The 15,109-nt window shown below is 37.4% G+C and overlaps 1 protein-coding gene across 1 annotated transcript; it reads left to right on the forward strand.

Moving 5' to 3' along the window:
• Window positions 1-456: 456 nt before the first annotated feature.
• Window positions 457-15,109, forward strand: LOC129740035 (protein farnesyltransferase subunit beta). Its single transcript, XM_055731618.1, has 4 exons — window positions 457-695; window positions 752-1,008; window positions 13,809-14,489; window positions 14,553-15,109. The coding sequence occupies exons 1-4, from the start codon at window positions 606-608 to the stop codon at window positions 14,977-14,979; spliced, it is 1,455 nt and encodes a 484-aa protein (XP_055587593.1). The 5' UTR covers window positions 457-605; the 3' UTR covers window positions 14,980-15,109.

Consider the following 15,109-nt stretch of genomic DNA (forward strand, 5'->3'; position numbering starts at 1 on the left):
TTAGAAAATCCGACAGAGAAGTGTGTGCACGCTAACTTCTTGACCCCGTAAATGCGTAAAATTGACCCGTAATTGAAAACGTCCCCGATCTTTCAAATAAAGGGTCATTTTATCGGATCAATATAAATAACCCGGGGCCTTATTTCGAAAAGATCGATTTCCTTCAAGTCTTCGAAACATCTGGTGGCCTGGCAACTGGATCTCAAACGTGGAACTACATCGCCGGTGTCATCAAAAGGCGCTAGAAATCGAGTATCGGGAACATTCGATTACCTGATTTAACTATAAATTCAATATAAGTTAAGATATTTCATGGAAAATCAGGACAATTTAATATATTTAAAGACCATTTTTCAAAACTCAGGACAATTTCAAAAATCAGGACGGTCTTTCGTTTACTTGTAGGTCTTTCGAAAATCAGGACAAATCCTGATTTATCAGGACACCTGGCACCTCTACTCACTGTGTGTGTTTACTTTTTACGCATAGCAAAACATATGGAGTGAAAAATATCAAGTTGGTCTAAAACTTGCTTCTTCATATAATTTAAAAGTAAACTTTCAACCAAACCTTTTGTGATAACTGCAATTCGGAAAAGTTCTAAAATGGAAACGGAGAAATCGCGTAATCTATCAGAATTCAAGAAATTCAAAACTTGTGAAGAGTCGCGCAAGACGTACACATCCATTGAACAAGTAATACCATAATAAGCAAAAATTAGAATTATTGAATAACGAAAACGTTCTTACAGATCAAGACAGAAGCTGCGATCGAGCGGTTCTACGACCGTTACGAGCAACTGGCAGCTGTTGATCCGTTGCTTCCGCGGCTGATGCGAACCGAACATGCCTGTTACCTGGAATCTTCACTGGAACGGCTGTCCTCCGGATACGAGTGCTTGGACAGCAGCCGTCCCTGGTTGGTTTATTGGATCCTGAATGCGGCCAGCGTGCTGGGGATCAAATTCACCGACTCGCTTCTGAATCGGGTTGTTGACTTCCTGATCAAGTAAGTTTGGAAGAAAATTAAACGTAAATATATGTAATTTATGGATTCACTGATGATAATATGTCTATAGCACCAAACCAATAGCGAAACTTTTTATTAGCGAGATTTGTGTCATTCGTAGGTTTTTTTTTTCCTTTTTTCAGTCCAGTAGGCGATTTCCGTTTCTGCAACGTTTTGCATAGTACTTTGAAATATACCTTGTATACAAGGTATATTTCAAAGTACTATGCAAAACGTTGCAGAAACGAAAATCGCCTACTGGACTGAAAAAAGGAAAAAAAAACCTACGAATGACACAAATCTCGCTAATGAAAAGTGTCGCTATTGGTTTGGTGCTATAGACATATTATAGCCTACCTTTAGGCTATTCCGCTCTCTTTCAACGTATTGGTAGGAGGCCCAGAAAAATAGTTATGGAAATAACTGGCAAATGTATGGAATTTATCAGAAAATCATATTTTTCTTAAAATTGACAAGCATTAAAATTATGTGAAAAATATGCACTTATGCATTTTAATGCAACAGACAATATTTGGCTTTTCAACATCTCTAAAAGTAATATGCAATGGGCTTTTAGTCGATTTCAAACAAAAAATTTAGCCTTGTGTGGCCTTTTTCTTGTGCGATTTGAATAAAAATTCAAACAAATTGACTTTTTGTCACAAAAACATGAAGTATTTTAGATCATTTATCAAATTTTTAACATGGACAGAAGAAAATATTACATTGCATGCCCTCAAAAAACAGGGACGGTGATGAAAATTTCTTTTTTATGCTCATTATTTATGGTTCAGATCCAAAAATCCGAAGCAAAAAATAGTTTCCGATGACCCTGAAGAAACAACCTTTAATCTGAAGTCCTTTTCGAAAGAATTGAATAACTATCGACGGAGAAATTAATAATTTTGGTTGCCATTCTATATAGAAGTTGCCAAATTCGAATATCTATTTTTGTTGGTATGCAAGCATGAAGTGGCCTGTGTACATACATGGAGCTTTGAAGTGAGGTTAAGCGCAATAACCTACCTGTTATTTTACATGTACTATGAACGTATTGCACGAATATTGTTTACGTTTTTTTTTCTCCAGGCCATCAATCGCAAGCTTCAAGCACTTCAAGTCTCCTCGGAAACTCGCGATGTGCCGTTATGATTTTCAACGTCGCGACGTGTCGCTAGTGTAGGAAATAAGATGAGGATAAAATAATTATAATAAGTTAAATAAATAATCTGAATAAAATGAAAATAATCATTGGCACCCCTAGTCGATATGGAGTAAGCGAATTGAGCAACCCTTCGATTGACAGGAGCCGTCGTTAATAGGCGTTATACGGAGAGATATTCATACTTATACCGTATTTGTTTTCACCACCCGAAAGTGTTGCACCTTCCAAGCTGAAAACGAGCATGAATCGAGTTTTGCACTAATCTTTGTTGGTGTGCGTGAAATCGGCAGTGTCAACAGAAAACATCAAGCTGTCAAAAATCCATTACAGCTGGTACCTATTTGTTTTCGTTTGACTTCGAAAATTGAAATGAAATTTACTGTAGTTGATCATTATCTTTTAAATAATATGAAAATTTTAGCATGAATTTATATATTATGTTGAATTGTGAAGATTTCAGATTTATTTTGCTTGGTAGATTCGCCTCTGGCTCTGATGATAACTGAAATACCGGCTGATTCTGGGCGGTCTATGTTTGCTACTGCTAGACTGCAGTTACCCCAGCTTGAAGGTTCCGGTATTTTGAACGGTTATTCCTCGCAAATCTCACCTTCGTTCGAGTACCTATTTCCGTTTTCAGATTACAGAAGAAAAATTCTTGGAAGTCAAATTGGCGAACTCGGATCGCGGAAGTCGGGGGAGAAAATTTTGCTAACAGACCGAAACGAACGAAATTCAAGCTCCCAATGCGGGTGTAGTCTCGAACTACCGTTTTTGAAGGGCAACGGGTGGGAATCCGGGACTTGGCGCAACCGAGCATCGTCACCCTAAGGCACAGCTCGAAGCTAGCTTGTAGCAGAGTAGCTTCGATGCAGCTGAACGCTTCTTGCTGTGGAGACCAACTTATAGGACCCTCCCGATCAAGAAAACTTTTCGGTTTGGGCGATTCCATCAGATCTTTGGGTTGGCCTTTTTGCACTCGGATTTGCTGCTCTTTTTCGGCATCGCCTGGAACCGATTGCAGCAAGCCTTCTGGGCACATTTCTTCTTGGGAGCGTTGTTTGCTTTGGAACGTGCCATCCAGGTGAAATTCTCCGCCTCTGTTGGAAACGGCACTGGTATCGAATCCGGAACAAGTTTCCGTTCTTAGGGATAATGAAGAGAAACAAACAGCTCGAACCCAATTTTTGCGGTATAGAAATAAACCAACCAGCTGATATTTGTTTACATCGGGAAGCACGTGCTGTCAAAATTCATGATAGTATTGGTGAGAGCGCAAGCAACACCGAATATTTTCAGAGTGTTCCACCGTCCACTTTATGGTGCACTACCAGTGGACTACTCATCCTGAAAACGAGCATGAAAACTGCAAAAAGTGCACTACCGGTAGTGCCCCGGTGCACCACCACGTCAAAACGAATTCTCTATTAGAGGAGCATGTGAGAAAGGGAAAACGAACGCGAGTGGAATGAAGAATGAAGTCAGTTTAAAAACGAATTTCGCGAAGAAATAACAGAATTCAGATTATTTATTATTCAGATTATTTATTTAACTTATTATAATTATTTTATCCTCATCTTATTTCCTACAGCTAGTAGCAAAGATCTCAAAGTATCAGCATAAATCAGCCGGCATTCAAGTTACCGACAAAAATTAGTTCTTGATAAAAACAATAGATAAGTATCTAAAATTCTGCGATTCGACCCAACAGTTATTTGACGATTATCTGTGATGCTCTTTCCAGAAATTTGACAGAAAATTTATAACAATCATGGATAAATTGAGTTGTTCCACTCATAATATAGCTTAAGAAATCCTATTCCAATGATATCTAAATAAGATTAAAAATTATGAATACTGGATAAAAAATCTAGAATCAAGCATGTAGTTTTGAAAATAGTTGCTTAAAAATATGTGAAATTGAACAATTGTCTGTGACTTCGACAACCTTGCTCAACATCTCAATTAAATGATCCAATACAATCCAATCCAATCCAATCCAATTCCCGTAAGCGGCACACTCTTCATGCTGAGTACATCCTTGGAAGCGATACCATCACCCGAGTCGAACACATCAACGATCTAGGAGTTATCCTCGATCAACGGCTGGAGTACAAGACTCACACGAACTATGTTGTTGACAAAGCTTCTAGAAACCTTGGATTCCTGTTTCGCATGGCCAAAGACTTTAAAGACGTGTACTGCCTTAAAAGTTTTTATTGCTGCATAGTTCGTTCCATCCTCGAGTACGCATCAGCTGTCTGGTGCCCCTTCTATCAGAACGGAGCTGAACGAATCGAGGCTATCGAGCGGCGCTTCCTGCGGTATGCACTACGTCACCTGAATTGGCACGATTCGTTTCGTCTGCCAAGCTACGAAAATCGTTGCCGCCTCATAGATTTGGATACGCTTCAAGTTCGTAGTAACGCTACTCGAGCTCTGGTTGTGGCTGACCTCCTGACATCAAGAATTGACGCTCCCACGCTGCTGGAGGCTGTCCCTCTTAGTGTACGACCCCGAGGATTAAGAAACCAGCATTTGCAGCTTTACGTTCCCATTCGTCTTAACAACTATGGGGCCAACAGCGCTTTTGTGGGAATCTTAAAAACTTTTAATCGTTTTGCTGAGCATTTTGACTTTGACGTTTCGAGAAATGTGTTCCGAAGGAAAATATTAGACGTGTCTAGAACTGTGTCGAGTGGATTTTAATTTTAGAAAGTTAATTAGGATTAAGTTACAAATAAACAAATACAGAACTTAAATTTAAAAAAAAACGAGGTTCTTAGCGTTTGTTGAAGAAAAATCTAGGCTTTGAGGACAAGTTTAGTTATGGAAAAAAAAATCAAAGAAAGTCAATTAGTAATTCAACGTCCAACGCAAAGAAGACGGTGATTGACTATTGAAAAATTGAGAGAAAGTAAAAATTACAAAGATTTAGTAGTGACGTACCCCTTCAATATTGTGTATTTAAAAAGCCGTGTTGAATTTCTGTTTTTGAACACGTCAATTCGGTTTATCTTTTCTTTTTCAGATTTGTTTTCGCTAAAAATTTTTAGTTATAAAAAAAAAGTTTTTTCAAGTGCGGCCCGCCAGCAAGGTATCAAATTTAAATTGGCCCGTTGATTCAAAAGGTTGCTCACCCCTGATGTAGATGATACTTTCGGTCTACTGTTGAATCCAAATTCAATACTACTTTGAAGTTTGTCAAACTGTGGCTCTATAGGTTGACTTCATCGAGTTGAATTCGCTGCTAGATGCTACAACAGAAAATGCTCATCGTGCCCCGATCAATTGTGCTCTATACGCCCCGATTCAATAAATTGAAGTAAAAACCGACCGCACCTAGTCCACACTCGGCAACTTGAACTGCGATTTCGGTTGATGAGACTTGTTTATGTTTACAATTTGGTTGCTGAAAGTCTCCCCACGCAGAGAAAACTAGGCATTTGAAACAAAATCAAATTGAATTTGATTCAAAACATTCTTTTTTTAACCAAACTCCTGTTTCAAAAAAATAAAAACTAATGTTTGAAAGAAAGAATTAATTTTTTGAACTAAATACTTTTGGATTTTGATTTTAAACAAATACTTTGATTCTAAATAAATGGTTCAATTGTTTATTTCCTTTGAATCAAAAAAAATGTTTTTAACTTAAGGGGGGGGGGGGGTTCAAAAAATCGATTTTTTAATTTTTTTATTTCCTTATTGTAAAACATTTCAAGAATGTTATGTCAAATTTTCAAGTCAATTGAAGCAAAACTGTAGAAATTATAGGCCTTTATCTCCTCCTACTAACACTGCAAGAAAGCAAGAGCAGAAACTTCAAACGCGTTTTTCTCGAAAGCACATTTTTAAAGTTCGTTGACATCGTCGTTTGAAAACTACTTATCCGATTCGTTTCAAACTTGGAACATATTTTCTACATATAAAATACCAGACCCCAACGTTTTTCTTTTTTATTTTTTTTTACTTTCGGGAGATTTTACAGATAAAAAATGGCGGATTTTTTCGTGAAAAATCGTAGTTTTTACTTCAAACAGCCACAAAAATTTCATAAAAAAATTTTTAAGTTAAATAAAAACCTTGGGGTCCAGAAAAACATATATTAAAAATATTTTGCACTGATTTTTTGACTTCATATGATTCTGTGCTGAGATACAGTGTCCACCGCAAATCCTGTTTTCTAAAAGGCATCCTCGAAAGTGCTCCGTAACCGGCTCATTTTTCAATATTTTTCTACGAAAAAATTACTAAATGTTCTTTCAACAATGCTTTGTATAATGCAAAAAATTTGAATACATTTGTTTGAACTATACTGCCGTTCTGAGCAAGATTGTCCCATGTGGAAAAACGTGCAAACGAGAAAAACGCGATTGAAATATCAGCTATATTTCCAATTTTTCTCTCAAACTAAAAATTCACCGACAGTTTTTTCGTAGTGAACAGTTCAAGTTAATCATTTTACAATGTTTTCTGCCAAAAAAAATTACATTTCCTACAAAAAAAACAGCAAACTAGAGCCAAAAATGCTCTGTGTGACACTTTTGCGTAGAATCAGAACGCATGCCGATGCTAGTTCTACAAAAAACTGTCACACGGCTACAATTTTTCTATCATTTTAAAAGCTTGCGTAGTTTATTTTTTCCCAAAAACTCATACTAAACCGTAATTTGAGAAATACGTTCCTCTTTGTTTATAAAAATGTATAGTTGAGTATGGATCTTGTAAGTAGTGCCTACCGAAAAGTGTTCAGTTAAAATTTCTCTGAATAAAACACTCAAGGCTTCTCGCTCCTCTTCTGCCCTCTATTTTAGTGTTCTGTTCAGTGAATAACATTAAATTCAACAGTTTGAACTCATCTTAAGACAATTTTTTGATAAAATTTGCATTTTTCATAGAATTTTCTCTAGTGTGACATTCTTGCGTAGAACTATCAACATAGATACAACCACCTGGATGAAAATTTCGTATAAGTTCAGAACAAAATATACTTGTTTGTGTTTTTATTCGAAAGTTTTTTTTTTTTTGCTTTATTCATTTATTTGCAGCTGAAGAAGTCTTACAAACTGTTGCCAACTACTTTAAGAGCGGAATTGTAAAGTGTGTAAGCATTTATATATCCTAATCATAATTAATAATTTGATTCGGGGTGTATTTTAGAGTATACAATATTCAATTAAATTAATATACATATATCAAGGAAAAAAATTAGGCGGTAGTAAAAATCATTTTAACAAGGAAAATCGCGCATATCTTTTACACGAAAAGTTTTAGTAGTATCACTTTTGCGTAGCAAAATCATTCCATTCGCGTACCAAGCGTATTTGAACTTGTGTTCCTTCTGGTATTTCCGTGCAGCTCCCAAGAGTTAACACTAAAAGAGACCGTTTCCAGCAAAAAAGTGAAAATGACCCAAAAGTCATATGGGACATTCTTGCTTAGAACGGCAGTATAGCTCTAGAAAAAAATCGTGAAAATTGTGTTTTTTTTACCCGTTAGACCCTAAACCCCCCCCCCCCCCCCCTTAAAGAAATAATTCCTTTGAATTAAAACTTCAGCCTATGATTCAAAATATATTTCGATTTGACTTGCAAGAAGAATAGAAAATCGAACCAAGTTTGGCTGGTCGTGTGAAAATGTGGAACACGAAACTATTGCGACACATTCAACACAGCAAAAAAAATTCTAAAAGTATACGCAATCTAAAACTTGTGGCATCTATTTTTTCCTTAGTGTAATTCTAAAAAGATGTAATTTTATACTCTTTTTGATCTATTTTTCATCGGTTCAAAATAAAAAGTGTAAAATTAAATTCTTTGCAATAAGTTTACACGGCTAATCTAGAAAGGAACGTTAGGATATAATTTTACACCAAAAACAATGTAAAATTTGACTGTTCCATTGTTTTTGTTTCTTTTGCGGCTAAAGCTTGTTAATTTTCGTTCAAGATGATGGTTTGTTTTGTAGCATCATCCAAAAAAAAGGGAAAAGTCTGTCGAAAATGGGAGCCACATCCCCAGCCCCTGTCGTAAGATCGCAGAAGATCGCGTACCGTCAACATTCGTCAGCTATAACTTCGAGGGGAGGCTCCGTACAGAAACCGCATGAGCAAGAGGTGCTTAATTTGCTGTTTACTGATAGCGGCGGGACTGGTGGTTGGATCAATGTTGTTTGAATCCAGAATCAAAAAGCCCCTGAAAGCCACACAATTCCGAACGGATGAAGGTAAATAAAGTGAGATACCAAAAAAACTGGAGGTGTCGAAATTTAACAGTTTTTCTTTATTTCATTACAGTGACATGAATCCGGATTGACTATAAAGGAATTCCTCTCAACAATTCAACTGGTGACGCTGGCCAGGGTCACCCTGGTTAACGTTTGTGGCATCTGAGTGCGCAGCCCATGGTAGTGTGTGAAGGTTTTTATTTTACTTTTAATGATTTTCTTCAAAATAAATTTCAAATAAAAATAAGAATCGTATTGTTATCATTTTTCAATATTTGAAACCTGAATATTTACTAAAAACTGCCTATATCCAGAATAAATTCTCAAATTTTACATCACGATGTATTTTTACACGACAATAGGCCGTTCCTTTTTCGTGCATTGCTTTCGATCTAAATTTACACGCCGTGATAGAATTGTAGATCGAAAACGATGTTCCGTTTTCGTGCATCGTTTCCGATCTAAAATTACACGAACTATTTTTGCTGTGAACAGGGCATAACTTTTTTACCATTGGGTAAAAATCAACCAAATTTTGTAAACATTCTCATTGATGTGTATTGTTTACATGCTGTCAAACTCGAAGTCGTGATTTTCGATTCAACGAAAATGAAGATGAACCTAGGCAAGTCGAGAGAACAAATTCTTTCCAAACACCTGGAATTTCCTGACCTGTCGCACCGGAAGTTGAGAAAAATGTTGAACATTCTCCATTCCACCGTCTTCAGAGTGATGAAGCGGTTCCAGGAACAGGTGACGTTGGACCACGGCAAAGGAGCTGGAAGAAAACCGGGACCGGAGAGCAAAAAGACGGAGGGAAAGCGGATGATTAAAGCAAATCCCAACGTCTCAAGCCGTGATTTGGCTAAAAAGTTCGGCATGTCGCAGAGCTACGTTCAGAATGCAAAGAAAAGAGCTGGACTACATACATACAAGGTACAGAACCAAAAACCACGATAAGCGGCAACCATCGACGGCTAAAACTCGGGCACGGAAGCTCTACGAGAAGAAGCTGAAAAAAATATGGTTGCTGTGTGATGGACGACGAAACGTATATAAAAGCCGATTTTAAGCAAATCCCGAAGTTGGAGTTTTTCACCGGTAAGAGCAAGTTCGATGTGGACAACAAATCCAAGAAGAAGGAAATGTCGAAGTTCGCCTCCAAATATGTCGTTTGGCAGGCCATCTGCTCTTGCGGACTGAAGAGTGAGCCTTTCGTGACAAAGTGCACGGTAAATGGCGAGATCTACAAATCTGAGTGCCTCGAGAAGCGCCTTTTGCCATTCTTGGCAGCACGATGAAGCTCAGCTATTTTGGCCAGATTTGGCATCATGTCACTATTCTTAAAGGGCCCACGGGTGGTTTTCTTCAAGTCCTTCCAAGGTTCTTCAAATGACACCACTCCAAATGCAGCGGCCAGGTCGACGAAAACTAGAACCGGATGATTTGATTATAGCACAAAATTGACAAATAACAGTGTCATCTGTTGCTTGATTTGTAACGACCGCTGAAACATTATTTAGTTCTAATTTTAAATTGGCTATCTTGCTGAAAGAAGGCAACCCAAATTCAGGGAGAAGCTGCTGTTCAGCCCTTAAACATCGAGATTTGTAGAAATTAATCAGCGAAGATGACATGAAACGTCAATTGACGGATCATCGAAAAAAAAACAAAAAGAGTGATGAGCGATGTCTGTCCGATGTTTGCCAGCTACTTTTCCCCTCTTGTTTTGTTTTTTCTTCATTTAACCTTGTCTCGAACCTCGAACCCACGACTTCTTGGTCCCATGCCGCAGAACGCCGAACCAACCATGAACTCTGCTGAGCATTAGAAAAGAGTCGTACTTAAACAACCGAAATATCTCGCCCAATCAAGGTCAATTTCATATGAAGAAATTAAAAATGAAATGCTTCTATAACATTAAAGTTCATTTTTCGGATCATTTTAATTAGCAAAATGAGATCGGTAATGATGAAAAAAAACTTCAATCTATTCGCTATCAAACATTTTTGATCAGGTGTCTTGAAAGTACCAATTTTTTGACAGGGCGCAATTGTATATAAATTTATAGATAAATAAACTTAAATAGATTGAAAAAGTTCAAATTGTTGAATTGATAATTGTTGATAATTGTTGAATACTTGTAGCTGAGATAAATTTCATCATTATAATTTTGTTCACTACAAAAACTGTCGAAAAATAACAAACAGCCTTGAATGAGTTTCTACACTTTTTGAACGGTTATCGAAGATAAAAGAACAAAACTAGCTATGTCCAATAGAAACATTGGCCCTTATTCTGCGCCGCGAGTGACGTGAGGATAGTCGAGTCACCCAAGTCACTCTATTCCGGTAGTCGGTTTAGGTGAGGAACGTCACTTCGGATGAACTTTGTGAGTTCTTACCCTATTCTCGTAGTCACCGTGGGTGAGAATCGTCGCATTCGGGTGACGATTTTAGGTGACAATTGTCGGTACCTTTTCAGGTGGCGACGAGATAGAAATGAAATGAAAAAACACGAAAATTACTGTAAAGCGGGTTATTAATTGTTGAAATTCAATCATATTTTTCAACTAGCATGTTTTAATGCTTAAAATCATCAATAAACTAGTAAACACGACGAGAATTTAATGAGCAAAAAAGTATCGTCACCATCTATCGTTCAGTTAAGCGATTGTCGAACTTCAAGTAGAAGTAAATTAAAAAAAAAGTTTCTTATACAATTTTTAAAGTTGTTCTTCTTTAATTTTCAAATGTATTAGAATATTAATGCCAATAATCAATAAATTAGTAAACACGACGAGAATTTGATGAGCAAAAAAGTCTATCGTCCAGTTAAGCGATTGTTGAACTTCAAGTAGTAGTAAATTAATAAAAAAAATAGTTTCTGATACAATTTTTAAAGTTGTCCTTCTTTAATTTTCAAATGTAGAAGAATAGTAAAAACTTGACAAATAAGTAGTTACAGCTTTTATTCTGATTTTTTTTTAAATTACAATGTAGAATATTTATCCTTTAGCAGCAAATTATTGAATTATTAGTAGCTTGTGGGAAAGTGCACATTTGTTCGTGAAGTGCTCATTCTTCTACCATCTCTGTAAAGTACATCGTCTTAAAAAAAACTATCATAGACTATCAGCTTAAAAAAAAACTTTTAAATAATCTTTGAGACTTCGCCGAGATATTTTGAAATTCGGAAATGCCAAAGAATCAGTTACGGCAGAACTTTTATGCATATTAGGAACTGCATCGGGTATAGACTCGGGCAGTAGAGGCTTCGGCCAAATTTTTGTCAGTCACCGATGGAGGTTCGGTAAGAATTTCCTGTTCCTCTTCCGGATGCTTGTCGATAAACTTCAACTGGTTCGCAATTTTAACCTTGCCCGGCTGGTTTTCGTTCTTGTGTCGTGGCCTGTTCTGATTAGGGAAATTTCGATTGGTTGGTCGGTCGTTTGGGGGTGGAAAGGAAGTAAGCCGCACTCTTCGGAGATACCTTTCAAAATGTTTTTCCTGATTCGGCTTTCATGTTAACCTCTAAAAAAATAACAATAAAAACCATTAGTAGAGAATTGGTACGCGACAATCAACTATCTTACCAAAAACAATTGTCCGCACCCAACGACCAAACGGTTTGAACAGTTTAATTGAAGTGTCATTTGTATCTTTCCATAACCAGTTGATGTGCTCGACAAACCGTATGGATGTCATCGGCTGCATTGAATTGCGAAACCACATCCGAGCCAACACCTAATAACAATTTGATCGAAACCTTACAGTTATTTCAAACTGAAATTTTCAGGTCGTAAAATTGAACAACATAATCGCCACAAACCTGCAATGCTTTCTTTTAATTTATTTTAATTTTTTGAAACTAATCTGAAATTTTTGTATCACTTACAATTTTTGACGTCGATTCTTGTGTTGGTGTTTCACAGCAGGTTCCCGGCTCAGATTTAATCCTCGGATTGTCCGCTTGGGTCGCGTAACCTGCCCATTTTCCTTATTGAATGATTTGCTGACACCATACAAACCGATTACGACGTTTTTCGAACCGGAAATCGAATCCGTTGTTAAGAAATTTAATCCCGAAAATCCGAACCGCGAGCGAAATCAAAACAACATCAGCGCAATGACGACCATTTTAACAGATGTGTTCATTCAGTCACTCACCTGAATGAGATACTGTCACTTTACCCACATCGACTCCGGGAATAAGGTGACAAAAGTCACGGTGACTCCGAGGTGAGGTGACAATCATCACGTCACGCGCGGCGCAGAATAAGGCTGATTACTGACGAACAGTTTCACGTAGCGGTAGGATCAATTCTAAGCATCGTACACTTTCATGTGTGACTTCTGTTTCTCTTATTGTACAGCATTTTTTTCGAACTTTCTTGAATTTCGAACAAGCAATGCATACATTTTCTACAACCATGCACTTCGGGTTTTACGGTTTAAGGTGGATGTGAGTAGTTAATCAAGCTAAGCTAAGCTAAGCTAAGCATTTTTTTCGAACTTGCTTGAAGTACGCAAGTTCGAAAGAAATAGCAAACAGATTTCAAACTAATATTCATCATTTACTGAATCATTTGTTTGTAAATAAAAATAAATTTAAGATTTAAAATTCTTTCTTTTAATTATTTGAAATTCTTCATAAGAATTTCGAAACGACAGAAAATATTTCTTCCAATTAGAATAAATGGAAAATGGTTCAATGAATAAATGCTTTTAAATCAAAATCAGAGTTACATTGTGGCAAAATTAAATAACATTGAATCAAATGAAACTGTTTTTTGAATCAAATCATTAATATTTTGAATCAAAGATTTTTCAAAAGAAAAATTCTGGGCATACATCAGATGTTTTATATGCGAAAAAAGCTAAATTTAAAGTATATTTCAAGTCATTTGCTAACAAGTGGAAACAATTCTGTGAATGTTTTATTGGATATCAGTGCGGAACCAAGCAAAACTTAATTAAAAACAAGCCAAGTATTCGGGTCTATCTTATAAAATTTTAAACCAGGAAGATGAATTTAAGAGATTTCGTTAGGAAATTGATTAAGAAACTTGAGCAATATTTGACCTGCTTCCACTAAAAACGCTCGTATCCTGTACAAAATCAGAAAAAAAAAATCACAAACGAGTCAAAAAATGTTCTAGCTTTTGAAAAATGTGTCGCCTACATAAGAAACTTTTCAATAGTTTTCCTAAATTCTTCAAAAAATATCTTTCTTTCGTCGATTTGTATTCATTTCAGATGGGACTATCACATTTGTTTGACCAACGGCTTACTTATGTTAATGCACTGTGTAAAAGCCCTATAGCACTAATTGATGTCATAAGACTTAAACCCGCTTCTTCGAGCATTTCTATTTTGGCGTTAGTTAACGGTAATTATTCGCTTTTTAGATGTCGTGGTCATGATGGCGGTTTTGCAGGAGGACCTGGACAGGACCCCCATTTGGCTCCCACTTATGCGGCGGTTAACGCTCTGTGCATTATTGGTTCTGAGAAAGCACTCAACGCCATCAACAGACGAACGTTGAAAAAGTTTCTCTGGGCAGTTCGAGAGCCGAATGGTGCGTTCCGTATGCACGTAGGAGGTGAGCTAGACGTGCGAGGGGCTTATTGTGCAATTTCTTCGGCTAAACTAGCAGCCTTCTCCACCGATGATGAATTTAAACTTTTCGATGGCACGGCTCGCTGGATTGCGGAATGTCAAACGTACGAAGGTGGTTTTGGTGGAGCGCCGGATTTGGAAGCCCACGGTGGGTACTCGTTCTGTGCAGCTGCTGCTTTGGCTATACTGGGTGGAGAAGACAAGTGCGATCTAGATGCATTACTTCGATGGGCAGTCAATCGACAAATGGCTTACGAAGGTGGTTTCCAAGGACGAACCAATAAACTGGTAGACGGGTGCTACTCGTTTTGGCAAGGAGCCTTAATTCCAATCATCCAGAGTTTGATTGCCAGAAGAGAAGGGCGACCAGAAGTTACTTACTCGGCCTTGTTCGATAGGATGGCTCTGCAAGAATACGTTCTGATATGTTGTCAAAAGCCTTCTGGAGGCTTGATTGATAAGCCTGGAAAGTAAGCATTTTTTGAGAGGTTGCATTTTCATTCGTTTTACAATTTTTTTTTTCAAATTTCTAGACCGGCTGATCTGTACCATACATGCTACACGCTTAGTGGTGTAGCAATTGCTCAGCATTGTGAAACTGTTCACCCACCAATGGTTCTGGGTCATGAAAATAATGAACTTCTCCCGACTCATCCAGTGCATAATATTCCACCAAAAGCGGTGATCGATGCTTACAAGTACTTTTTGCAACATGAATTGATGGAAGCCGATGCAGAGAACAAGACAGCAGCTGCTACAAATGGGCACTGTAATGGTGCAACGGAACAGAGAGCTCCGCAGGTGGACGTAGAAATGGAAGATGATCAACAGAATTTGATTAATTCTGCAGAAAGTTCGCATTCACCAACTCCCAGTGAAAGGGGATCGGTAACTATTGATAGTTCGTGCAGCAGCGAGCGTTCGTCAGAGGAACGGTCACAGCCACAGTCACAGAATTAGGGACAAAGAGCTTTTATCTATGGCTTGTCTAATTAACTTATTGTCACTGATAACTTTTGTTTATTGAACTAGAGAGCTCACGTAAAAAATTGTAGGTCCAATAAAGCACTATTTTTCTAAAGTTTCAAAA

The sequence above is a fragment of the Uranotaenia lowii genome, chromosome 1, assembly GCF_029784155.1.
Source record: "Uranotaenia lowii strain MFRU-FL chromosome 1, ASM2978415v1, whole genome shotgun sequence".
In the NCBI taxonomy this organism is placed as follows: Eukaryota; Metazoa; Arthropoda; class Insecta; order Diptera; family Culicidae; genus Uranotaenia; species Uranotaenia lowii.

Excerpts from the sequence above, each read along its gene's own strand:
- LOC129740035 (XM_055731618.1), top strand. The coding sequence starts at position 606 with ATGGAAACGGAGAAATCGCGTAATCTATCAGAATTCAAGAAATTCAAA. Across the intron at positions 1,009-13,808 it reads GTTGTTGACTTCCTGATCAA|ATGTCGTGGTCATGATGGCG; the intron begins GTAAGTTTGGAA and ends TTCGCTTTTTAG. Across the intron at positions 14,490-14,552 it reads TTGATTGATAAGCCTGGAAA|ACCGGCTGATCTGTACCATA; the intron begins GTAAGCATTTTT and ends TCAAATTTCTAG.